The 26,938-nt window shown below is 33.9% G+C and overlaps 1 protein-coding gene across 3 annotated transcripts in view; it reads right to left on the bottom strand.

Moving 5' to 3' along the window:
• DMD (dystrophin) overlaps positions 1-26,938 on the bottom strand; it is a 2,141,216-nt gene that overhangs the window by 1,367,097 nt on the left and 747,181 nt on the right. For all 3 annotated transcript variants that reach the window (XM_084869361.1, XM_084869360.1, XM_084869362.1), the window contains 5 exons: positions 24,002-24,214; positions 21,045-21,158; positions 17,738-17,893; positions 8,387-8,557; positions 1,014-1,196 (listed from right to left, as the gene is read on the bottom strand). In XM_084869361.1, coding sequence (XP_084725487.1) covers positions 1,014-1,196; positions 8,387-8,557; positions 17,738-17,893; positions 21,045-21,158; positions 24,002-24,214 — 837 coding nt within the window. The remainder of the gene's footprint in view (positions 1-1,013; positions 1,197-8,386; positions 8,558-17,737; positions 17,894-21,044; positions 21,159-24,001; positions 24,215-26,938) is intronic.

The following is a 26,938-nucleotide window of genomic DNA, read 5'->3' as shown; positions in this document are numbered from 1 at the left end:
CTAACCCACCAATACTTAATTGGTATTTTGCATATAGTTTATCACATAAAGTGAAATTAAGTATTTTGCTTTAAAAGATTATAGAAATCTTAAATCTGGGTCATTTCCAGCTCCTGCTGTACTACAGGCTGTCTTCCTTCTGGGCAACGATCTCAACAGGAAAATATAAATATCTCCTTAAATACCCGAGGGTACTTTAGAGTTTTGAAGATGTGATTGGTAATGTGTCTTTTTAACTTTGATGCAGATTGAGCTAATGGACTACCTTGCTGATTTAACCATCAGGATAGATGGACTCTTGTGTCCCCAATGCATTTGAAGGACACACACAGCTGGAGAAGCTGAATGTACCAACTTTACAGGTCACCTTGGCAAAATAAAACACACTCCTGCAGCCAGAAATGGAGCTAAAAGCCACTTAGAATAACAGTTAAGCTTAACTGTTTGGAACTTAAAATTACTTTGAAATCACAGAAATGAAATTGACTTTGAAGAGAGTACAAACAAAAAAGGAAACTTTCCTTCCAAATGGTAAATGATGCTGATGTGGGAATACCCTGCCCCTGCATCACTCTTATAGATATGCTGAATGAAATATAAAGGAAAGCATTTTAATTGCATAGCTCATCTATGAAACAAATATGAAAAAGTCTCAGGTGGCAGAAACAAAGAGGGAAGTTAAGTGCACAGAGAGGTTAGAAAGGATAATGATAATAATGGTAATAATAAGGACACTTAGGATGATAGCTACTCAAATTTACTGAGCACTAGGCTAAGTACTTTAAACAGAATACCTCATTTAGTTTGTTCAATACCATATGAAATAGGTACTATTTTTATGTTCATTTTACACATAAGTTAAGCAACTGGCCAAAGTCCCAAATTATAAGTGCCTAAGTGAAGAATTCGACCCTAAGTATTCTTATACCAAAGTCCATGTGTTTAATCACAATGCTTCGCATATGACCATAAATTGACACATAAATGATAAAAATCAAGAAAAAAAAACTGACTTCCAAAGTCTTGCACTTCCCATTCAGCCTGGTACAGAGCCACTGGTAGTTGGTGGTGAGAGTGTCAAGTTCCTTTTTTAAGGCCTCTTGTGCTACAGGTGGAGCTTGAGCTATGACACTATTCACGGACTCTGTAAGGAGTTTCACTTTGGCTTCCTTTTGCTGGGCCTCTTCTTTAGCTCTCTGAAAAAAAACAATAAAGAATGCTCTGTTAATAACAAGATGGGATTTTACTTCCAAAATGTATTCCTATCTATCATATACTTCCTTCCTCAGAATACCTCTACTAGAGTGAGATAAATAAAAAGAAACCTAATATTGATTCCAATCATTTCCATACATTTAGGTTTAGTTAAAATTGGGAACTTGAAAGAAAAAATCATAATCAGAATATAATAGATCTTGAAAAGTAATCTGTATGTGGGTACATATTTGTAGATATCTGTATTTCTCTATCTTTATCTACATGAAACAAATATTTCAATACCAATTTCAAAAGTATCTCATGGTATAGAATTAAAATAATATAAGTTATTCAGATGGATGAGTAATACTGAAATCAGTATGAATATTATTTAAATGAAAATATAATTAATAGAGAAAAGTCTTAATTCTACGTATAAGGCCATATGTTGATAACAGAAAGTTCTGTTAAGTAACTGAAAACACAAAAAGAAAAGAGAAGGGAAATAGCAGCCACTAACATGAAAGGGCTGGCCTGGGACTCACAACTAGGCCTTGATCATCTCCTGTTGAAGATACTATTGTATTTGACAGAATATCAACATCAGACAAGGCTACTTTGTTAGCATCACACATCACGACAACACATCACTACATAATCATATTTGAATACAGATAAGAAGATAAAAATTGTCCAAACAACAAAATACCAAACACATACCTATTCTGTTTAGTATAAGTTACCTCTGCATCTTTATCAATTATACTTTCCACCTTACTCTAGTCTTCCCTACTTCTAGGGAAAAAATTACAAAAATACCTAATGATAGAGTTACTCCCACTTACTGACAACATGCAATCCAAAACAAAGCCTTTTAGCCGAAACCAATTTGGCTCAGTGGATAGAGCGTCAGCCTGCAGACTGAAAGGTCCCGGGTTCGATTCCGGTCAAAGGTATATACTTTGGTTGCGGGCACATTCCCAATGGGGGGTGTGCAGGAGGCAGCTGATCAATGATTCTCTCTCATCGATGTTTCTAACTCTTTATCCCTCTCTCTTTCTCTCTGTAAAAAATCAACAAAATCTTTTTAAAAAGCCTTTTAACTCTCCCTCAAATCACCTAATGCAAACTCAAATCCTACAAAGGTTATTTCTGATATTCTCTTACTCACACAACCCCATGTTGTATAAACAGGTTCCCAGTGGCATGCATTCTCCCTCATTACCAAAAGAAATAAACCTAACTTGTTCAACTACAGAGGTATCACTGTTGATCTTTGGATGAAGAGGTGGTGTTTACACTCAATTTCCAATGTGTACATGTTAGAAATACAAATACAAACACACATGCACACACACAATGGATCTTTCGTTTGGGTTACTCCAAAGACCAACCTTGAGATGAGCTTTCAGGCATAAGTAGTTCCATGTGTGATGTATAGGAAATACGGTAGGGGAATGAGAAATGGAGGCAGGAAAGTGGATGGAAATTATAGGGTATACTTACTAAAACCAGCAATTACTGTTGGCAACTAGAGTTCAAAGCTGGTGGGAAACTCTGGGAAATGCATGACTCAAGGTTATCCCACTCAGGGATGAGGACACTGGGGTATTTATATATCATCATTGGTAGAAGGCTGCTGGGGGAATGTTAATCTCCAAGTACATGAAGCTAGGCACACAGGTGGGAAAAGTAGCATGTGGAAGCTGGACTTACACACAGTGCAGTAGTTGAGAGTAAGGCGATGTGGGCAAGAATTGGACAAGGTCTGGACAAGGTGACCTATAAAATGTATCTATATATTTTAACACAATCAGTGCATGCCTTTGGATTTCATCCCATAATACTACAAAAAGAATACAATAATGGCAAATGAAAGTTGTTTTGACTATAAAATGATTGTCTTCATGGATTTTAATTTAATTGATTTAAATGTTTAATTCAAAATTCTGACTAAATCTGTGTGAGTTGTTTTTTTTTTCCATCATTGAGCTTGGGATGTTTCTACACAAGCCATATTTGGCTATAGTAATCTGAGCATTAAAAATAAATTTCACAACCATTAATCACTTAGTATGTTCTGCTGTGTGTTACATTGGACAGGTTGTATGTGCTATCTTATTGGGTCTTTAATAAAAGCTTGTGAGATGTGTTTACTTATTTACACATTATGCAACAGAAAACAAAGATTTAGAGAGTTTAAGTAAATCATTCTTGGAGTTTTTCTTTTCTTCCTCATAGTTTCTATTAAGCCCATCTCCAATACTCCATGCAATAAAGAAGGAGCATGGTTCAGTGGATCCAATAAATAAAATTACATTTTATACAAATTACAAACAACCTATACAACTGTCAAAAATGCAGAATGATAATTCCTTACTTTTTAGTTTTTTATAAATTGTTTTTAAAATAGGCTTAGAAGTTGAGAAAAGTTAAGAGATGATAAAACAAAGGTATATCCTGAAACTAATAAAATAACACTTACTGTAAACTATAATTTTTAAAAATTATAATACAAAAGAAAATGAGATGATGAGGAATTTTCTCCACTTCAGAGACAGGTAGACAACTACATGACTGTATAGCTTAGACATATTCCTCATTATAATTGTGGCTTTTGCTCCCTTTATATACATGAACCTGACCATCATATGCTCAAGCAACTTTCGATGCTGGTATGTCAAATAAGTGGTTCTCAAAGTATCGTTCTTTGGAACCTCTTTGGAAAACATTCCTTAGCATCACTTGGAAAGATTTTAGACATTAATAATCTCAGGCCCTATCACAACCTCACTGAATCATATATCTTAGGGTGGGAGCCAGAGGTATGTGTTTTAACAAGTCCTCCACTTGATTCTGATGCTCACTCACTTGTGAGAACCAGTATTGTTACCTGTTACCCATAAATGAGGATAGCAAATGCACTTATGTAAGTGACGATAAGTACCGGGGCTACAGTTACTATATTGTATTGTTGTTTTTAAATAAGAAAGCAGTTAAAACTGAAATTCCAGAATTTTTTAAAGGGTTTAAATATAAAGTTTCAGCATAATTTTGAAGTGAGCTGTTTCATCTAAAACATTTCCATAGGCTCTTTTATGTTTAATTGAAAAGTTTTGTTTACAGGGAAAAAAGAAGTGATCGAAACAGCATTATCTTTTTCAAGTAGAACACATGGGAGCAAAGTAAAGAAACAGAAGGAGGTGTCTACTTTTTTCTCTGATTAAATCAGGGAGATATGTTAAAGTAGGTCAGTCTCTTTTGACAATAAAGTTAACTTTTTTCTAAACATGAGCATGGGTGGAAGCCTGGACAAATTGATATCAATACCCTCCAGACCAAAAAGAAGTTACCTTGACTGGCAGACACAAAACACAAGAAATGGGATCTTCTTGCCAATTGCCTTTGCTCCTATTGCCAGAGGCTGGCTGAGCTTTTCTGTTTGTCAATATTTCCCAAAATGCATCCATTTTGTAGCTAGAGTAGTTACTTAAACCTGCCAACTTATGTAGACTAATTGGTTGGGCCACTCATTTCTAAGACTGTTTACAAAAATTGAAAATTTGATACAGTCTGTTCTCCATCGCTGGGAAAGAAAAAAATCATCTGACTGGGTTGTTAGCCAGATAGGCCGACTGTGCAAGGAGAGAGGGAAAAGAGCCAGAAGAGGGACAGAGCCAAAGGAAGGAAGCAGGAGAAATAGAGCAGCTGAGTACAAGCTGACTGTTAATTATCTACTTAGGAATCTGAGGGAATGGCTATAGAGTATTAGAAGAGATGGTGAGAATAGCCTGGATAGTATTGAGATGTGAGGGGAAAGGCAACAGGGGTGGTACATGATTCATTGGTTAGGCTAGCCTATGTGAGGGGAGGAAAGAGGAAGGGAGGAGAGGAGAAGAGAGGGTAAGGTGGGATTGAAAGAGGTGAGGTATGACAGGATGGGAGGGTAAAAAAGAATGGGATGGGATGGGATGGGATGGGATGGGATGGGATGGGAGAATAGAATAGAATAGAATAGAATAGAATAGAATAGAATAGAATAGAATAGAATAGAATAGAGAACAGAACAGCTTTGACTAGGCTGGGCTGTACTGGGCTGAATGGACTGACTGTGTTGAGACAGAATATATTAAATCCTTTTGGTTCTACCATAGATAAAACCTGTGACTATGATTAAATTATTCAGCCTATCTGGTGATTTCAATTTTCTGATCAGTGGAGAGAAGTTCAAACTATTTTGCTACCAATGTACCTGCTAGCTCTTATATCCTATAAAACTATAATTTTTCAGAGAGTGACTTCCCCCACAGTAAACTTTAAAGTAATTAAGCCCTGGTTGGGTAGTTCAGTTGTTTTAAGCATTGTCCCCATACACCAATACTGTGGATTCAATTCCCAGTCAGGGGACAACATATAAGAATCAATCAATGAATACATAATTAAGTGCGACAACAAAAATTGATGTTTCTCTCTATCTCCCTCCCTCCCTCTCTCTAAAAAAAATAAAATTTTAAATAAATAAATAAGTGTAATTCTCTTAGTTGAAATCTTCCTATGCTTTCAATTTCACTTAGAATGAAAACAACTCAGTATCCTATAAAACTCCTATGTTAACAGATATCTGCCTATCCCCTCAAAAACACTCCTGGTCAATTATCTGAGTTTACTATCTTCAGAGAGGTAGGCCTCTTTCTGTTCCCAATTAGCCTCAGGGTCTTTTCAGGAGCTCTTCTCTCTTATGGGAATACCCTTCCATAAAATTATTTTAAGGTTGGCTTTTTCTTAGGATTCATATCTCAGATTAAATATACTTCCTCATAAATGCTCTATTAGTCAACACTTTCTAAAATAGCATTCCCCCCCTCCCAAGTCCCACCTGAAGTTTAACTATTCTTTATTTCACAACTCTTATTCATTTTTGAGGCAAATTTCCATGATCTCAATTAGGTTTGTTTATTTCTCCATTCATTACCTGCCCCCCACCCTGGAATGTTAATTTCAATTTTCCAGGTAGCTCACCACTATATTCAGTATCTATAAGGGTATTTGGCACATAGTAAGCATGTGTCAGAAACAGCTAGAATACTTCTCTGAGTTGCTCTGAGTCCATATATTCTTCTGAATTCTGCTAATGACCACACCAAGCACAGGGTAAGTTCTTTCTCAAACCCTACCTATTGCACTAATTGTCATGGCTGAGCCCCTCTTCCAAGGACTGGACCTTCTTGGACGCCAGGTCTTAGACAGAGAAGCCATGAGAAGTTATGGGGGTATAAGAATGAGTCTTTATTGCAGGAGCCAATGGCCATAAGACATTAGACAAAACAGTTCTTCACAACAATCCTATACAGGTAGCTGAATACCGGCTGATGAATAGATACATCTTTCCCACAAAGCATCAGCATTAGCCTCTGAGCCTACCACTATTATCTGAGCAGCCACATGCTGCCTCTACACCTACCACCTCACATTGTAGTGGTATATCTGAGCTCTCTGCCTTAGCAGCTTCTCTGGCCTCTCTGGCCTCTCCCCTCTCTCCTCTCTTGTGAGCTATCTGTAGTCTCATATAGTCTCTCTTCTCCCCAGCATACTCCCTGGTCAATAACATGTATTATACCACTTAGACAAAGAAGGACAGTTGCCAACAGTGACATTAAACATTGTGGCTACAGAAGTGTGCAGTGCACTATATGAGATCGTTGTGGCCTTGCAACTGTGTATGGCATCTTAGCCTTGAACATTATGATTAAGATTCCCATGTTCAGAGTGGCCTTGGCCATTCTGGAATACTAACAACAAGGCCTTAACTCTCCAGGGTCTCTGGCATAGTTTCCACAGTATACAATAAATATTTGTTCTTGAATAAATGAATAACTCATGGTATTATTCAATTGGAATGAGTGGAATGATTTTATAGTTTTTTGTACTCTAGAAACTATCACTGTTTATCCAAATATAGTTTTACTTATGTCTTAATTTTACTTTCTGCATATGACTAAAGCCAGGATACATTTTATATTTATTCATCTGAGATTTCACATGAGTGCTTTCTGCTATTAATTATAAAAGTATGCATTGGGTCATCATATAAATTATATAGTAAAGTACATGTAATTAATTTCTTACTATACAGCATCAATTATATTAGTAATGGTAATACTAATACTTATCTAGTTCCGCCATTTATTTTGTACCAGGCACTGAATCAGGACTTTCATGTTTCACCCTTCTAATAATTTTGAAAAAACACACACACATACTTATTTTGACACCCAGTTCACAAACTGGATTTTTGTAATTCACCCATGGTTACACAGTTGACAAGGAGCCAAAACACATTTAAACCCAAGAAAATGATTACAAAATAATTTAGCTCTGTCATGAGGTCTCAAGGCAAACAAATATCTATCAATATTTCATATAGGCTAAGGTGGTCAGATTGCATGTTACTGCTAGTACATAAAGATAACTTTCATTATAGTCACAAATCATTTAGTTCCCACTCTGAGCTAGGCAATTTACTTACATGTAAGTTTCAATACTCAGTTAATACTTTCAAGTTAGGAAATAAGATAATTTAAACATGATAAACTAGAGGATTATACTGACTGTTGTGTTGCCCATGGCCCTACTGAAATGCCATTGTGCAGATTCAATTATCTGCTACATATCAGTTTCCTTGGTCCTAAATCAATGTTATTATTTTGTTATATTGTTTCAAGAGAAGTGTATGTAAACTCAGTCCTTTCTATCCATATTAAAGGTCATCAACTAAAATATTTAGTACATTCAAGTTCTAAGAAATCCATTTAAATCACCAAATTAACACAGCCTACTGACTACATTTTCAACTGTCACTCCATTATACTTTGATATATTCTCAATTTGAATTTGCATCAACTAGAAAAAGCTAGTGTGATTAGCTGATTCCATCTCTTAATACTATATAATTTCAAGGGGAAATGTTCTAAATTGTGATTTTCAATATTTAAATTTTTAATCACAATTTATTAAAATTAATGAAAAGTTTTACAATTCTACATACTCTAGATCACCCTTAAAGCAAAATTAATTAAAAATCAACCTTTTACTATCTAACAAAGAAAAGAGCACATTGAGAAGAATCATAATTTCAAGCAATGTTATATCTTTCTATTTCTCTCTCTGTGTTTTATTTGGTTTATTTTACCTTCATCTCCTCAACTGCTTTCTGTAATTCATCAGGGGTTTTATATTCAAAATCTCTCTCTAGGTATTCTTCTTCAGCTTGCGTCATCCATTCATGCATTTCTGACAGATCTTTCTGAAGGCTTACAGTTTTATCCAAGCCTTCTTTTAAGGCTTCCTTTCTCGTGTAGACCTTCCAGAAAACAAACCAACAAATAAAGCATGAATATTAAGTCATAAAACATTAGCATGATATTATTATTGAGCAGTCTGTAAATAATAAAATGTTTAGACAGAAAATATGAAAAAGTAAGAAGCTTGCATGAATGAGAAAAATAAATCATGATAATTGGATACACTTAATTTCACACAAGTCTTAAAAACAAGATACAGCCATTTACTTGACATACTTAATAAAATAAACAGATTCCCCTGAGACTATAATTTAGCTGTTGTGTGAAGCAATGCTTCTCTACAAACAGGGATTAAAGAAAAACATATTTTTTTCATAATGTTTCCATTGGAAATGCAACTTTACTGGCATACATAGAAGTAATAATTCTTTGTTTTCTCTGATACTGATTTACAATTTCAAATATGGAAACTTAACATTCCTATACCTCTCACAAATCAGAAAAAAAACCCAGAAAATTGATAAAGGACATAGACATGTGATTTAATGAAATAAAAGTAAAATGTGGCCATATATGTGAAAGGATGCTCAGTAACATTGCAAATGAAAAATAATTAATGCATTTTCACATTAAGAGTGGCATAATAACAAAAATGTCCAGTTTAGCCAAGGGTATGGGGAAGCAAAGGTTTTCACACCTGTTGAGGGAAATATCCAACACAATACAACCTTTTAAACAGTAAATGGGCAAATACATTAAAATTGTTAACTTTCGTATACCTGAGTCTACTCTTCCACTTTAAAGAACTACTCATATAAAACAAAGTGTATAAAGTTGCATATACACTGTTAAAGTCAGTTTTGACAACAGCAACATATTGTAAAGAAACCTAAATGTGCTTTCATGGAGGATTAGTTCAATAAATTATGAGACACACACACACACACGCACACACACACACACACACACACACACACAATGGAATGCCATATAACACCAATACATCTGAACTGAAGTGAAAGTTGTTCAGTATGTAATTTTAAGTTTAAAAAACAGATTGTAAAATAGTATTGTGGTAATAGACTTATACTTTGTAAAGCTTTATATGTTTCTGAAGTACTAACATTTAACAATATAATTTATTACTTATTAACCAGCAAGACTTAAAACATCTAAAGAAAATCATGCCTGTTAATGGCTTGTTACAACATATCCTGTAACAAGTGAAAACCTCAATTTAGTATTAGAATGGTTATAGATAGTGCTTCTCTTTTACCTTAAAAAAGGAATTCTCTTAAAAAAAAATGTTATTGTTCTCTCTGGGATTAGAGTTCTAAGTAACAGAATTGTAAAGTCTTTTTAAAAATATTTTTTTATTGATTTAAGAGAGAAAGGGAGAGGGAAAGAGAGATAGAAACATCAATGATGAAAGAGAATAATTTCTGGCTGCCTCCTGCACACCACACCCCTCACTGGGGATTGAGCCTTTCAGTCTTTTAACACTCTATCCACTGAGCCAAACTGGGTAGGGTACAGAATTGTAAAGTCTTAACATGTAACTAATAGTTTTAGTATAGTATAATGGTATTTTACCAGATATTAAATATGTGCAGAATCATCATCATATTAATTCCCCTAGACCAGGGGTCTTCAAACTACGGCCCGTGGGCCACATGCGGCCCGCAGAGGAGTCTGATCCTGCCCGCCAGGTTTTTTGGGCAGTGAGCGCAGCCGAGGTGTTACAGTAGGAATTAGTAGTTCATATAGTCCGGCCCTCCAGCTCTCTGAGGGACCATGATCTGGCCCCCACTTTAAAAAGTTTGAGGACCCCTGCCCTAGACTTTATAACCATCTGAAGCCTACATTAGGTAAATCATAACTATTTTAATTTAGCTTCCTATGTAAATATAGTACCTTGTCTATTGAAATGTAAATCTGTTTCACTCTGACACAGCTAGAAAACATTATGTCTAAAATTATACTAATTAAGGTATAAATTATTTTGAATAGTCATTAACCTTATAAGAATCCCGAGTAAACATGCTGTTAAATTTCTGCTATAATCTTTTGGGGTAGTTGGCAAAGCAACAATAATACCAGAGGGACTAATGGAACTTTGCCAAGGACTTGTAGTAGAAAAGAAAATAATATATACTGCATGCTATAAAACTAAACCAGAAGAAAAGTTCAGGAATTATTGTTTTTTTAAGGAAAGAAAGGAAGGAAATTATTATGAGTGACAGCACAAGTGTTTTGGAAAGGGCATCACGTTTGGAATCAGGATACCTGGATTCAATCATTAGCAAACTAAGTGAATCTGGACACATTATTTCAGTCTATGGCCATACCACCCTGAACGCGCCCGATCTCGTCTGGACACATTATTTCATTTCTCTTTATTTTGGCTTTGTAACTAACCTATCAGTTGGACCCGATGTTTTCCAGTTTTGGTGTTTTGTTTTGTTTTGTTTTGTTTTTTCAACATTTAATGTTCACCAGCTCTACAAATGATCAGAGAGAAAGATGTATATTTTGTGGTTTCATATTTGAGAAGGATTGCTGTGAAAAGGTTTGAGTTAAAATGACAATTTCCTGCTCAAATTTTCATATCAGTGATGCCAAAATTCTAGCCTTAAGTTTGGCAATTTACCCCACAGTTTCAGCAGATTACATTGCCTCAATCTTTTGGAGAAAATAGAAAGTTCTCATGTTTCCTGTTCTAAGATTTGTAAATCTAACATTATACACTGCCTCTTCTGCACTCCACTCCTGCCCCAACAACCACAGCTTTACTGAGACATAATATTGTGCAATTAAAGTGAACAAAGTGATAATTCACACATGTACATTGTGAAATGATTACCACAATAGGATTAGTTAATCCCTCTATCACCCTCAAATAATTACCATTTTCCTATCTTGTGGTTAGAATATTTAAGATCTACTTAATATATTAGCAATTGTCAATTATAGGCTGGGGCAAATGTAGGTTTACAGTTATTGACAATAACTAATAAATAATACAAAAATAAGCTGTGTTGCACATGCAACTATAAACCTACATTTGCCCTACTCTGTAAATAATAGAGTATTGTCAACTATAGTCAAGCTGAAAATGAGATATTGAGACTTTATTCATTGTATACCTGAAAGTTTGTACCATTTGATTAACATCTCTCCATTTCCCACACCTCTCAAGCCCCAACAAACACTGTTCTTTTTCTGAGTTTGGCTTTTTCAAATTCCACTTATAAGTTAGATTATACAGTATGAGTTTTTATCTGTCTGACTTATTTAACTTAGCATAACACCTTCAAAGTCCATCCAGGTTGTTGTAAAATGTAGGATCTCCTTTCTCATGGCTGAATAATACTCCGTGTGTGTGCATCCGTGCGTGTGTGTGTGTGTGTGTGTGTGTGTGTGTGTGTTTCCTCATCTTTATCCATTTATCTACTGGACACTTAGATTGTTTATATATATATTGGCTATTGATAATTATAATGCAATAAATATGGTTTTCAAAGAATTTCTTCTATTCTGTATGATGACTTTAATTTTGTCAATTGTTATCTTCTGATGTGCAGAAGCTTTTTAATTGGATGTGTTTTATGTATTTATTTATTTTCCTTTTTTTGCTTGTGTTTTGATGTCATATTAAAAAAAAAACTGTTTCCAAAACCAATGTCAAAGATTTTTTTCTAGGTTTTCTTCTAGGAATTTTATGGTTTCTGGTCTTATGTTTAAGTCTCTAATCCTTTTTGAGTTAATTTTTGAATAGTATAAGATAGGGGTCCAATTTCATTATTCTGCATGTAATTATCCAGTTTTTCCTGTATAATTTATTGAAGAAACTATCATTTTCCCATTGAGTATTTCTTTGCTCTCTTGTCAAATATAAGTTGATTATATATGTGTGCATTTATTTCTGGGCTCACTATTCTGTTCTATTGGTCTATGTGAGTATTTTTTAGGGCAGTATCCATATTGATTTTTATTACTATAGTTTTATAATATATTTTGAAATGAGAAGTATAATATAATACCTCTCACTTTGTTCTTCTTTCTCAGGATTTATTTGGTTATTTGAGGCCTTTTGGTCATCCAAGCAAACTTTAGCGGGTTTTTTTCCTATTTCTATGAAACATGCAATCAGAATGTTGATAAAGGAAAGCATTGAATCTAAAGATGACTTTGGGGATATGCACATTTTAATAATGTCAAAATTTTCTAACCCATGAGCACAGGATATTTTCCATTTATGTGTCTCTTTAATTCCTTTCATAAGTCTTTTAGTTTTCAGTGAACACATCTTTCACTTCCTTGGTTAAACTTATTCCTCCTTCATTGTTTTTGATACTATAATAAATACGTTAGTTTTATTTCTTTTTCAGATATTTTATAGTTAGCGTATAAAATCACAACTTATTTCAGTATAGTCTGTACATAGATTTTTTTATCCTGAAACTTTACTGAATGTGTTGATTGATTTTAACAGTTCTTTGGCACTCTTTAGGATTTTATATATACTATAAGGTCATATCAGCTACAAACAGAATCTTGTTCTTTTTATTATGTTTTTCATTTGTTGCATTCTTCAGATTTAGTTATTTTTGTTTATATGAAGTCTGTTACTTTGTTATACTTCTCATTTTGTTCATATATTCTTTTCCTACTTTTATTGAATAGTCCTTGTTTTTGTTTGGCTCACTGAGCTTCCTTATAGCAACAATGTTGAAGTCTTTATCAGGTAAATCACAGATCTCCATGTTTTTGAGGTCAGGTACTGGAAACTTATGATTCTTTCATGTAGTCATGATTCCTTAATTTACCATTTATCCAAGGCTTGAATTTATTGTCATCCCATTTGAACTGGCAGTCACTTCTTCCAGTCTTTAATAACTGCCTTTAAGAAAGAAATACTTTCCTCTCTGTAAGGGTTTCTGAAACTTTCTAAGACCTTCTACAGATATGACTGTTCCGCATTTCTTATCCCTCTTGTGGCAGAATTCTTAAACTTGTATGCCTTCCCTTGATCCTGCAAAGCACCAGGACAGGTCACTACAGCTTTCATTCCTCTTACTCTCTCTAATTCATCCAGCTCTGATTTTTGTTGTTTTAACAATATACTGGATATTCTCTACTAACTTCTGGACTTCCACAAAGCCTCTCTCATTCATGGGTGATTATCTAAGACAGTGTTCTCCAGGGGTTCTTGAAGCATGTTTGAAAGAGTGTGAAGTTAGTTCACAGGCCACTGTAGGATCTACACTTGGGACTGAAATCTATATGAATAGTACTTGATTAATAGGTAAGTGACACTCCTCCAGCGTCCCTTGGCATATGGAGCTGTATTCCAAAGTTCCCACAAAAGTACAAGGAGATAGGGAGAACTCAAGGGTTATAACTTGGATAAATGGAAGGAAATAGTTTTTATTTCTTGCACTAGAGAGATTTTTATGACAGCAGGTTGGGCAGTGTATCAGAAATTAGGATATGGGTGTTAGATTTCATATGTCTATTTTTCATCCATATGGAGGTGTTGAGTTGGCAGATGGTTATTCAGATCTGAAACTTAGGGAAATTGCCAGATTGTAACAAAAACTGTAGAAATAACTTTCAGATAACACTTGAAGCCTTGAGGCTGATCAGTTTATCTAGTGAAGGAGTAATGACAAGGAAGAAAAAAAGGCCAAAGACTGAACCCTGGAATACTTCAAAGTTTAAGGGTCAAAGCAGAGGAACTACCTAAGGGTTTTTGAGAGGGGTCACAGAAATTGAAGGCAGACTAAGAGTGAGCGATGATATGAACGTCAATTGAATAAAGACTAAACACTGGATTTAGTGATGCCAATTCATTGGTAACCCTGACAAAAGTTGTTTCAGTGGAATTGTAAGGATAAAAGCTTGATTATGGTCTAAATTGGTTTTGCTCAGTGGATAGAGCACCAGCCTGCAGACTGAAAGGTCCCAGGTTTGATTCTGGTCAAGGGCATGTACCTTGGTTGCAGACACATCCCCAGTAGGGGGTGTGCAGGCAGCTAATCAATGTTTCTCTCTCATCGATGTTTCTAACTCTCTCTCTCTCTCCCTTCCTCTCTGTAAAAAAATCATATAAAATATAATTTTTAAAAAAGCTTGATTATGGAGCATACAACAGAGAATGAGGGGGGTGTGAAATGGAGAGAAAATGGTTCTGTAAAGGAAAAGAAATAGAGAGAGATGTATGCAGGAAACATGAGGCAAAGGGAGGGTCATTTTTTAAAAATATATTTTATTGATTTTTAACAGAGAGAAAGGGAGAGAGATAGAGAGCTAGAAATGTCGAAGAGAGAGAAACATCGACCAGCTGCCTCTTGCACACCCCCTACCGGGGATGTGCCCACAACCAAGGTACATGCCCTTGACCGGAATCAAACCTGGGACCTTTCTGTCCGCAGACCGATACTCTACCACTGAGCCAAACCGGCTTCGGCGGGAGGATCATTTTTAATGATAGGAGATATTACAGCATATGTCTCTTGTCATGGAAATGGTCCAGTAGAGGGAAGAATTATATTGCTGATGTAGAATGTAAGGGGGCTGTAAAAGAGTTGGCCTAATGCTCCTATTCCTTGCCAGTGTTATTTCCTACTTAGAAAATTGTAATTCCTACATTCTTCCACTTGTGCCCCTTTCAGGCTATTCTTCATGTAACAGCAACTTTTTAAACAATCGCTTGAGATGGTACCATATCTATGCCTAAAATCTAATAGTTTCCCAATGTACCTAACAAACATACTAAATCCTCACTGTCCCTTATAAGATAATTCATTATTCTTATTTCCCACTTATTTTCTCCTGGATCACACTACTCCTCTTCCAGTGATTGTCCTTGAGTTCCCCAAATTTGCTCATCCCTCTTCTGTTTCAGGAGTTTAACCCCTTTCATTCATCCTCTCTCCAGAATTTCCCTAGTTCGCACATCGAAGTATCAGGCTGTTCTCACTAACTAGGCACCAGCTTTATTTCCATCTTTTCAGGAACTTTACTGGCTACTTAATAAAAGGTACGTTCCCTGCTTCTATTATTCTCATTCTGATTACTTACTTCAGAGCATTGATCAACAATAAAATTATGTGATATTGTGCTGATTCATTTACTTTCTATCTTCTCTACTAAACTATATACTCCATGAAGATAGATACTGTTTCTTTTATCCCCTACTAATAGCTGATGCAAAATGTTTAATCATATGTTTCAATAAATAAATATTCTAACAATGAATAAAAAGTAAAAATGTTTCTCTAAATAATATATTTATATTCCTTCTCCCCTCCCTGCTTTCGAGTCTAGTTCATTAATTTGTAGGTTATTTTAATAGTAATTATCCTTAAGCTAAAAAGCTAGAATATATATATATATTATATATATATATATATATATATATATATATATATATATTAGAATTTAAAATAATCTCAACTATTTTACACCTACAAAATCAGATCATGGGATCTCAAAGTGTGTTTAAGGATGTCACACTTGGGAAAAATGTGTCTCTAATTATTTGTATTTTTTTTTCAGACTCTAGCATCTATAAACAAATGAGTTACCATTAACCCATGAAAGACACCATACCCTCACGTTGTAGTTAGCCATTTCTATATACATTTACATTTTGTTTCCATTCCCCTTTTTGGGCCCCTAAATTGGTCCCCAACACCCAGGCTTGGCTTTCCTCCCTTTACAGCATTGTCTTCCTTCTCTTCTGAACTGCATGATCCCTTTCTTTCCACACCTAGGTCACTTGGCAATAAAGTAGAACATGGGTAGTATAGTACAGGGAGAATCGGAGAGACATAAAATTCAAGGTGAGCAAAAGTAGGTTTACAGTTGTTCATATGGAAAAAGATATGCTGGTTATTATTATTACAATAGCTTTATTAACTCTGTTTCTCATACTCACATCTAGAAACCTACTTTTATTAACTCTGTTTCTCATACTCACATCTAGAAACCTACTTTATTCTAGGAGAGCATGGCTGGGTTCTATGAAGTTTTTCTTATGCAGCAGGCTGATATGTTTATAATACCTGCCTTGAACAACATATTCTTGGTACATTTTATGGCAGACATGAGTTCTTAATCAAGGACACATTAATAATACAGAGATCCTTTAAAAAGTACAATTCTCTAACATTTGATTTCATTTATTTTTGCTCTTCTTTTCTCTCTTGATCTAAATAAATTGGTTGTTCTTCGTACTAATCCATTAAAACATTCAACAAAAAAATACATTTCATACTAACCTTCCAGGAAAACAATAAAGACATCATTTATTATCAAGGTAATATTTTTTTCTCAACATACCTTCTCGAATTGTCTTACTCCAGAAAAAGACTGCAAGCTCACTGACCCAGGGCTATCTCATCTCTGAGTTAATAGAACTGTTAAGCATTTGTCAGTGATGGTATTAGCTGGGTGACTTGCCTTGCCTTTTACTTTTCTAAATTCTCTTCTTTCTCAGATTTAATTTTTGCCTTTTGGCATGATTTCAACTCTAACAAGTTACTTAAGAATAATAAAATGCTGACTCTAAAACACATAAAACGAAACCTTCGATTAATTTAAAAAAAAAGAAGCTTGATGCGTTGAAAAGTAATAGCTGCCTATATTCTGAACAGGAATTATTGGATATATATGACTTGTGTATATGATATTTAGTTTTCTATAATTTAATTTAAAACATCTATTAAATACTCTGCTGTATAAATATGAGGAACTTAAATGTGAGTGGAGAGTTATTTTGTATTTTTTTCCACTGAGCTTTTCTTAACTATTTCCCAATCTTAAATAATTTACTGAAATAAAAGAAGTCAAACTTGTCAACCTTAACAATCACAAGAAACAATTATTATTCATTTGTTTTATTTTTGTACCCAGCATATAAGTATGAAGTGTCTTTTTTTTAAATCCAATTACTATTACAAAATCATGTACTGGAGAAAACATTCAATCAAAATAATACCTAATGTGACAGTTATATTCAAGAAGGTCATTATTCACCATAAGGTTAATACATAGTATTTAAAATATCTAATATGAAAATATTTTATATGCTAGATAAAGGCTAGTTTGAATTAACCATGCTTTAAAGCATTAACATAGAATCTACACTTTTACAAAGGACAGCAATAAAAGGAGATATTAAGAAATCTTAGTTAAATAAGGGTAATACACAATAAAAAAAATGTACATACCTGTTGGCAAATGTGATCCCACTGAGTGTTAAGATCTCTGAGTTCTGTGTCAAGTCTAGAAGCAAATTCTGGCTCCGCTTCATTCTTTATTTTTTGCCCACCTTCATTGACACTGGTTAGACTGGGCTGAATTGTCTGAATATCATTGACTAAAAGCTGTGGAAATAATTCAAAAATTACCTCTCAACATATGAGAAGTAAAACATACATAGGAAATATATAATTAGGAATCACAACAATATCCATGAAATGTATCCTTTGAAATCTGAAGTAACAGTAATACATGTACAAGGTTGAGATATATTATGTCTTGCAACAAATGTTCACAGGTTCTTATGGTATGAATGAAGTAGGGAATAACATGCATTTCTACTTAAATTAGATATAAAAGGAAACAAATTTAATATTTCTTGCTTTAAAATGTGTGAAAATCATGGACTTTACACATTATGTTTTTTTTTTAAAGAATTTTGGTTTTCAAACACAGGATATTGTAGCAATTCAGTATACCACAATGGATGTTAAGGTTATGTGTCACATGAATTCCGTTTTTATCTTCTATTTGCAAAGAAAAATATATAAACAGCTAGATTATTTTCTTCCTACTGCATGACAATGGTATATTGAATATTGTTTCAAAAATGCAAGAGGAGGGAAGACTCTCAAGCTCATTTTATGAGGCAAGCACTATTCTAATTCCAAACCCACATAAATATATTACAAAGAAAGAAAATTATAGGTCAATATCCCCAATGAACAAAATGCTAAAATCCTCAACAAAATATTAGCAAATCTTTTTTTAAAATATATTTTATTGATTTTTTTTACAGAGAGGAAGAGAGAGGGATAGAGAGTTAGAAACATTGATGAGAGAGAATCATCAATCAGCTGCCTATTGCACACCGCTTACTGGCGATGTGCCCACAACCAAGGTACATGCCCTTGACCAAAATAGAACCCGGGACCTTTTAGTCTGCAGGCCAACCCTTTATCCACTGAGCCAAAACAGTTTTGGCAAAATATTAGCAAATCTTATCCAGCAATATATTAAAAAGATCTTACATCATGATCATGATCCAGTGGAATTTATTCCAAGGATATGAGGTTGGTACAATATCCCCAAATTAATAAAAACATGAAGAATAAAAATCACATGATCAAATCAACAGATGCAGAAAAAGCATTTTATAAAATCTAACACACATTTATGATTTTTTAAAAAAACTCTCATCAAAGTGGAAATAAAAGGAACATACTTAAATATATTAAAGGCCGTATATGATAAACCTACAGCCAATATCGTATTCAATAGGCTAAAACTAAAAACTTTACTCTTTAGATCAGGAACAAGGATTTCCATTTCACCATTATCATTCAACACTAGAGGCGTTATTCATGCACTGGTGGGGTCCCTCCTCCTGGCCTGTGATCAGGGCCAGTGTCTGGGGAGGAACCGCAGAAGGACTCCAGGGCATAGTCTGGCACCCTCTCACCAAGTCCTGATAGGCTGGACCCCACCAGCAAGCTAACCTACCAGATGGAGCATTTCCCTCCTGGTGGTTAGTGCATGTCATAGCGACTGGTCAGTTGGCCACTTGGTCGGACACTTAACATATTAGGCTTTTATATATAGTGATAATAGTGGAAGTTCTAGCCACAACCATATCAGACAATAAGAAATAAAAGGCATTCAAATTGGAAAGAAGAAAAAATACTGTCATTATTTGCAGATGACATGATACTGTATATGGAAAACCCTAAAAATAACACCAAAAAACTACTATAACTGTTAAGTGAATTTAGTAAAGTAGCAGGATACAATATGAATATCCAGAAATCAGTTGCAATTTTATACCAGTAATGGAACTATCAGAAATAGAAACTAAGAACACAATCCCATTTACAATTATGTAAAAAATAAAATACCTAAGAATTAATTTAACCAAAGAGGTAAAAGACATGTATTGGGGAAATTATAAGACACCAAAGAAAGAAACTCAAGAAGGTACAAATAAGTGGAAGCACATATTGTATTCATAGATAGGTAGAATTAATATCATTGAAATGTCCTTACTACCCAAAGTAATCTACAGATTCAATGCAATTCTTATCAAGATATCAGTTGCCTATTTTACAGAATTAGAACAAATATTGCAAAAACTTATATGGAACCACAAAAGATCCCAAATAGCCACAGCATTATTGATAAAGAAGAACAAAGTTGGAGGAATCAGGCTAACTGATCTCAAACTATACTACAAGGCCATAATAACCAAAACAGCCTATTACTGACATGAAACGACATACAGATCAATGGAACAAAAATTTATATTGTCTACAGTTAAGTACATATGGAAAAAGCTATATAATATGACTAATAATCTGTAATAAAATATAACTAATAGCTCAAAGGAATATTTACCTTTAAATTAAACTGAATTTTATCATATATAACAAAAGACCAGCGATCATAATGGCAGAACAACCAGAATGACTGATTGACCAGTTGCTATGAGGTGCAATGACTACCTCTCAGGCCCTCACAGGCCCGCAGGCTGAGATCGCTGAATGGCCAATGGAGAACCACCAAAGGGGAACCAGGGTGGGTGGCAGCAGGGTAGAATGGGGACTGGGCAGAAAGCAGACTTCTTGGTCCCTCCCCCCCAGTCCACAGGCTCTGATCATGGCAAATGGGGAACAATGGGGAACCTGAGTCAGTGGTGGTGGTGCAGAACTGGGGACTGGCAAGCAAGTGGAAGGCAGACCTCTTGGTTCCTCTCCCTGGCCCACAGGCTCTGATCAATGGATGGTGAAGAGAGAACCACGGGGAACCAGGGTGGGCAGCGGCCAGGACTGGACTAGGGGACTGGAGAGTGGGGTAAAGATGGCCCTGATCACAGGTTAAGCCTAGGGACCCTACCCACACACAATTCTGTGAGCTGGGCCTCTGGTATTAAAATAATTTTGTAAAATTAAGATTGAGTAAAAGGTCATGTTTTTCTGTTTCTCAGTGATTTAACACAGTTTCTCAATCTTGGCACTACTGTCATTTTAGACTAGATAGTTCTTTGTTGTGGAGCGGTTCTGTGCATTGCAGGATATTTAGAAGCTTCCCTAACCTCCACCAGCTACATGCCAGTAGCATCTACCTAACTCCAAGTTGTAACAAATGAAATGTCTCTAGACATTGATAAATATCCTCTAGGAGGGGCAAATCACCCCTGGTTAAGAACCACAGCTGTAACAACAACAAAAAACATTTGCATGTAAACATCTCCATATGAGGAGGGCCATATGCAAATCTTACCCTGCATTGTTTCAGCTGTTTTTTAAGAATTTCTGAATCCCCAAGGGCAGGCCATTCTTCTTTCAGGAAAACATCAACTTCAGCCATCCATTTCTTCAGAGTTTGTATGTGATTCTGGAATCAGAGACCCATTTTTAAATATTATTGGGGTGCTGATTTCTCTCAACTCGATTCATTACAGTAATATGTCTGAACACAAGCACAGGAACAATTCCCAGGTTTGAAGGATGTCTCTAAGTAGCTCTTCAGGAAAATAATACTTTTACTAAGACTGTGTTTTCATGATCTACTGTATGAGCACTATTGTATGAAATCTGCAATTGTTAGAAATAAAAAATTTATGTAACTCTCAAGAACATTAAATCATATCCCCCTCTAGAGAAATATTAAGTTTCAAAACAACTTATAATACTAACCATGTGTCCTTACAGTACATAAAATAAACTATGAACAATAAACTCACTGGAATGGTGTATTTATAGCCTCCCTAAACCTGAACTTTCACAAATTGTTTTTTGGCAATTGACAGTTTAAATAGTTCCACCACTTGGGAACTTTTAGACCATCATTCTGTCATCTGTAAAGAGAAAACTTTTGCTTCTAATTTCTTATTTACCTTATCAGATTAAAGTCAAAATTGGGCAAAAATGACCTTTTTTTGTAAATTATTAAAAGCTACTATATTTCTTTATTCTTTCACATTGCTTCCCCACCCATCCAACTGCTTTTTTATTTTTTTTTACTATTTCCAAATGTATAATTTTCAAACATTTTTATTTCCATACAATTCAACTATGCTGTCTAGATGTGCTGGTTTATCCTTCCTTAATTAAATTTTGATAGAAAATATGTGCTTTACTGGAAGTTACAACTTCAACATGATTAATGATAATGAATTTTAAAAGCATTTGACTAAATCAAAAAAATTCAATAGCACATCTTGCTGGTATCTCTCAAGTCTGGTTTTTTACTTCTTCCCTGTCACTACTGTCTTAGTTCAGGCCTTATTATTGGCTTTTTTGGTATCTCTCTCAATCTCACCCAGTCTAATCTATTCTGCATTTTGGTGTCAGTATTCTTCCCTCCTCCTTCCTATTATTATAATGATGCTTTAAAAACACAAATATTATTAGATTTTCTCTCCTCTAAAATACCAATAACAGTCCCACATTATTATTATTTGTAACCCTTTCACTATTCTGTTATAATTCATATTCCAAAGCATGACATTTGGGACCATTCATTATCTACTCCCAGACTACTTTTCCAACCCTATCTTTTGTCAATCTCCGAACATATCTTTGTCTTATCAATACTGAACCACTTCCATTCAATTGAACACACTGCTGCATTTTGTCAGGAACTTTATCCCACTTCATTAGTTGACTACATTCTACTTGTTCAATGTATAGCCCCTATAACCCATGTTCCAAGAATATTTCATAATCTCCTCTCCCAGTTTATGTTGTATTTTTTTTTCTCCTCACTGTGACAACATTTCCCACACTGTGTAATTTACTTCCTGTGTTGGCTAAATAATGACTTCCCAATATCTTCAGACCCTATGCCCTGGAACCTGTGAATATATTACTTTACAGAGCTACAGATACTTTGCAGTTGAGAGAAAGTTAAAAATTTTGAGATGGGGGAGATTATCCTGGGTTATCTAGCTGGGCAAAATGTAATCACAAAAGTCCTTATTAAGGGGGAACCGGAGTGTAAGAGTTCGAAAAACTGGAAGATGCTACACTGCTGGCCCTAAAGAAAGAGGGTGGGGACATGAATCAAGGAATAAATGTAGTTTCCAATAGCTAAAAATGACAAGGAGATAGATTCTCTCCTAAAGCCCTCAGGAAGATCAGATCCCTACCTATACTTTGACTTTAGCCACTGAAACTGGTTTTAAACTTCTGACCTCCAGAAATGAAAAATAATAAATCTGTGTTGTTTTAAGCCATTCAATTTGTGGTAATATGTTACAGAAACAAAGGGGACAAATACACTTATCATTTTCCTTCACTGGAATGTGGGCTGAATAAAAGCAAGAACCATGTATCTGTAGCCTCTTTCACCACTGATACTGGCAAAAAAATGTGATTTTATGGCTGTGTGTAAATTCATGTGCAAACATGTTTATATGTCAAAACATGTACATGTGTACATTTGTAAAATATGTTGTACTTTAAAGGATGTTTTAGAACAATTCTGTCTTTTTATTTTGTAAAAGGTGAGAATAAACAACTAAGTTAGCTGTATAAGGATATAAATCCAAGTGCTTCTTGTTGCAATGATTTTTCATTTTGCTATGATGCTTCAATGACCCTTCCCAGTATTGGTATCTATCACAATGGTTCAGCACTTTAGACTATAATGCAATCGTTGGTTTACTATTTTCACCTTGGGTAATTAAAATATGGTAGCACCATTCAAATAAATGCAGTCAGTAGGAGCTGTTTTGTAAAATGTGATGGGATCAAACTTATACATATAAATATAAGGAAAATATGCTGATAAATTATATTACATGGTAGAGAACTTCTCTATTTATATGCTGAATAACAAAGTATTTGTGGGGGGGAAATAATGTTAAAAAAAATCTAAGCAGAACTCTTACTCTTTTCTTTGAGAGAGATTTGAATCTCTTGATCTTATTACTGATTTTGAATTTACTATTGAGATTAAGTTATTTGCCTTTAAATTTTTATAATGCATCATTAGACAAAAAATAATATAAAAAGTAAAATACTTTTATTGATTTAAAAAAAGAGAAAAGGAAAGCGAGAGAGAAAGAAATATCAATCAGTTTTCTCCCATACTACACTTCAATTAGGGACAGAACGCACAACCTGGGCATGTGCCCTGACTGGGAATTGAACAGGTAACCTTTTGATACATATGATGATGCTCAACCAATGGAGTCACAGAGGCCAAGGCAAAAAAGTAAACACTTGAATTACCTGAATTTTTCGGAGTTTAGCCATGTGCTCTTCTAGCTTTTGGCAACGTTCTACCAGCTGAGAGGAAAGCTTCTTCCAGCGGCCTTCGATGTCTTCAAATTCTGATTGATATTTCTGGCTAATATCAGAGGGGGCTTTCTTTGACATCTCTTTCACGGTGGTGCTCAGATAGTTTAGACCACTTTGCTGTTCTCTCAGAGAACTTTGTAAAGCCTTCAAATTGAAAAAGGAAAGTACATGTATACTAACTGATGAAAAATAATGTTTCATTGCGCAGTTTCATTAACAACCTCCAATTAAATTAAATGTACTTAAAATGAAAGCTAGGTGATTCAAACATCTAAAAAATAGATGATGTAATATCAGTCATCAGAAAACTATTGATGATTTAAATTCTTTTTATCGTAAGATTAATTTACACAATATTCAGTAATATTTTATTTGAAAATCTATGCCTATTTTATGAACATTGTCAAATATATCCAAAATTATATCTTACTGAACCAGAGTTTTAGCACACCTAATTTTATTCTATTATGTCTGTTTATGAATAATTGCATTTATTATACACTTAATAGAGTTTAAGTTAATCATACTGAGCCTTTAAGAAGACAACTTCTAATCTCCCTAGTGAAAAATATAACTAAATTATATTGATATATGTGAAGTCAAAACTGAATGTTGTCAGATAGATGGTCTATTAATGCCAGTTAACTAAAGTTTCATATATTTCAGAAGACATTTGTCTGTCTTGTAGTATTATACAATAGTTAAATTCTAGAATAATTTTGGGGAGAATTTATAACATTGGTTTTATATTTGTACTGTATAACCTATGTAATCCCTTATAAATAGGATGCCCATCTTTAGGATTCCTCTACTCAATATTTATTTAAATGTTACTCTCTGGTTATAAAGTAATAAAGGTTCAAGATTAAAAATTGGAAAAATATACATTATATGCGACACATGATTTTATATAAACTTTGAGGGTTTATCTGTGTAATTAAATACTATCTGATCTTATCATAAACACATACACATTTATTCCCTCTTTTTTATATAAAATGACTAATAAAATTCCTCCAAGTATATCAAACATGTAACTTTTACAGGTACATAATATCTTATCCCTGTTTTATGGTAATTTAATTTTTAATTTAATTTGATTTTACTTCATTAAACTGCTACTCTTGATTAATTATTTAGACAATATCTAGCATGCATATAGTTACATTTTAAGCCAGGCATTTTACTGTGAGCATTTTCCCATGTCATTATTTTTCAAAAACATAAATTTTAATGGCTTCTCTAGTTCATTTCACCAGTTCCCTTTATTAGCTTTAAAAATTAATTCTGAGTTTTCTACTGCTGTAAATTATGTTTATGATCTATCAACTGCCTATATCTGAGTATATTCTGGTTATTTCCATAAGATGCATACTTCATAGAAATAGTATTACTGTGTACAGTTAAATGAATTATTTTATGTTATTAGGAGGTACTGAAAAGTTTTCCTCAGTTATTCAATTTACATTCCCATTAGTACGTGAAAATGTATCTCATTGCTAACAGACCTCCACTTATCTATTTCAGATTTTTTAAACTTAGTATGGGAAAATGGTATCTCATTTTGTACATTTGTACTTCATCCTTTACAATTTGAGTTATAATTTTTCATAGGTTTAATGGTCGTTTATGTGTATTATTGGTGATTTTTCTTATTAATTTATTTTTCTTTTATGCAAATAAATATTTTCTTTGGTCTTATTTTTCTTTTAAATTGTCTCTGATATATGTATAATCTTTGTGATTGCTTCCACTGATTTTGATGCTTCGTCATCATGTCTTTTTAAAGACTTACATTAAAAATATCTACAAAATTTATGATTAAAATGTTTTTGAACTTTTTAATATATGCGGCATTTTGTTTTTGTATAACATTTGATGCCAAGTTCTAACTCCATTTTTTTTAGTTAATATATTTTCTCAATAATATTTATAAATATCATTTTCATCTTCACTGCCTTTTCAGTAACAATGTACTTTTCCATTCATCTATATGCCATTTCTTGTATACTTAATCCACTCCCCTAGTTGCTGTACCTTTGTACTCTTTTTCTAAATGCTTATAGTTGTATGAAGTCACATATTGTCCAAGGTAAATTTGGCATCATTCCCAATTATTAAACAAACCGACATAAAGTGAAAAGAAGATTAAACAATTATAGGTTTTTTGGTGTGTTTTTTTAGACTACAGGAAATACTCTAAATAGTATACTGGAAAATGGTTTTTAGAAATGTATTTGAACAATACTTTTAAAATTACTATTTTAAGAAATATTGCTTAATTCTTTAAAAATAACAATATACAAAGTTAAATTTTAACCTTTTTTTTCTTAATGTAATTCTCAAAATACAGATATATTATTTCAGCTACTAAAAATAACTACTGAGAATGTTTTCACATATTATAAATGTGATTGAATATACAACCCAGACTGTTCATAAATAGTAGGAAAAGTATTCTAAAATTTCTCACAAATTATTGTCTTTATTTCCTAAATAAGTATTTAATTTCCTAATATAAAGCTGTTAAAACCCAAATAACTAACCACAATATTACATAAAACCAGTGTTTAAATTAAAACTAATTTTATCACTACATTGATTTAACCTCTTTCTGTTTGGAAATATTAATAAGTAAGCAGGCAAAGGTAGGAAATAATACCATAGCTTTTATAATAATCCAAATGTGGCTAAAATATATACTAAATGAGAAAGAATATACTTCATAAGTAGACCATATCACTTTCTTTTTTTTTTAATATATTTTATTGATATTTACAGAGAGGAAGGGAAAGAGATAGAGAGCTAGAAATGTCGATGAGAGAGAAACATTAACCAGCTGCCTCCTGCACACCCCCTACCGGGGAT

Source organism: Pipistrellus hanaki (assembly GCF_964339955.1).
Source record: "Pipistrellus hanaki genome assembly, chromosome: X".
NCBI lineage: Eukaryota > Metazoa > Chordata > Mammalia > Chiroptera > Vespertilionidae > Pipistrellus > Pipistrellus hanaki.
Note: the sequence above shows the minus strand (reverse complement) of the source record. Positions and strands in the feature narration are given on the sequence as shown.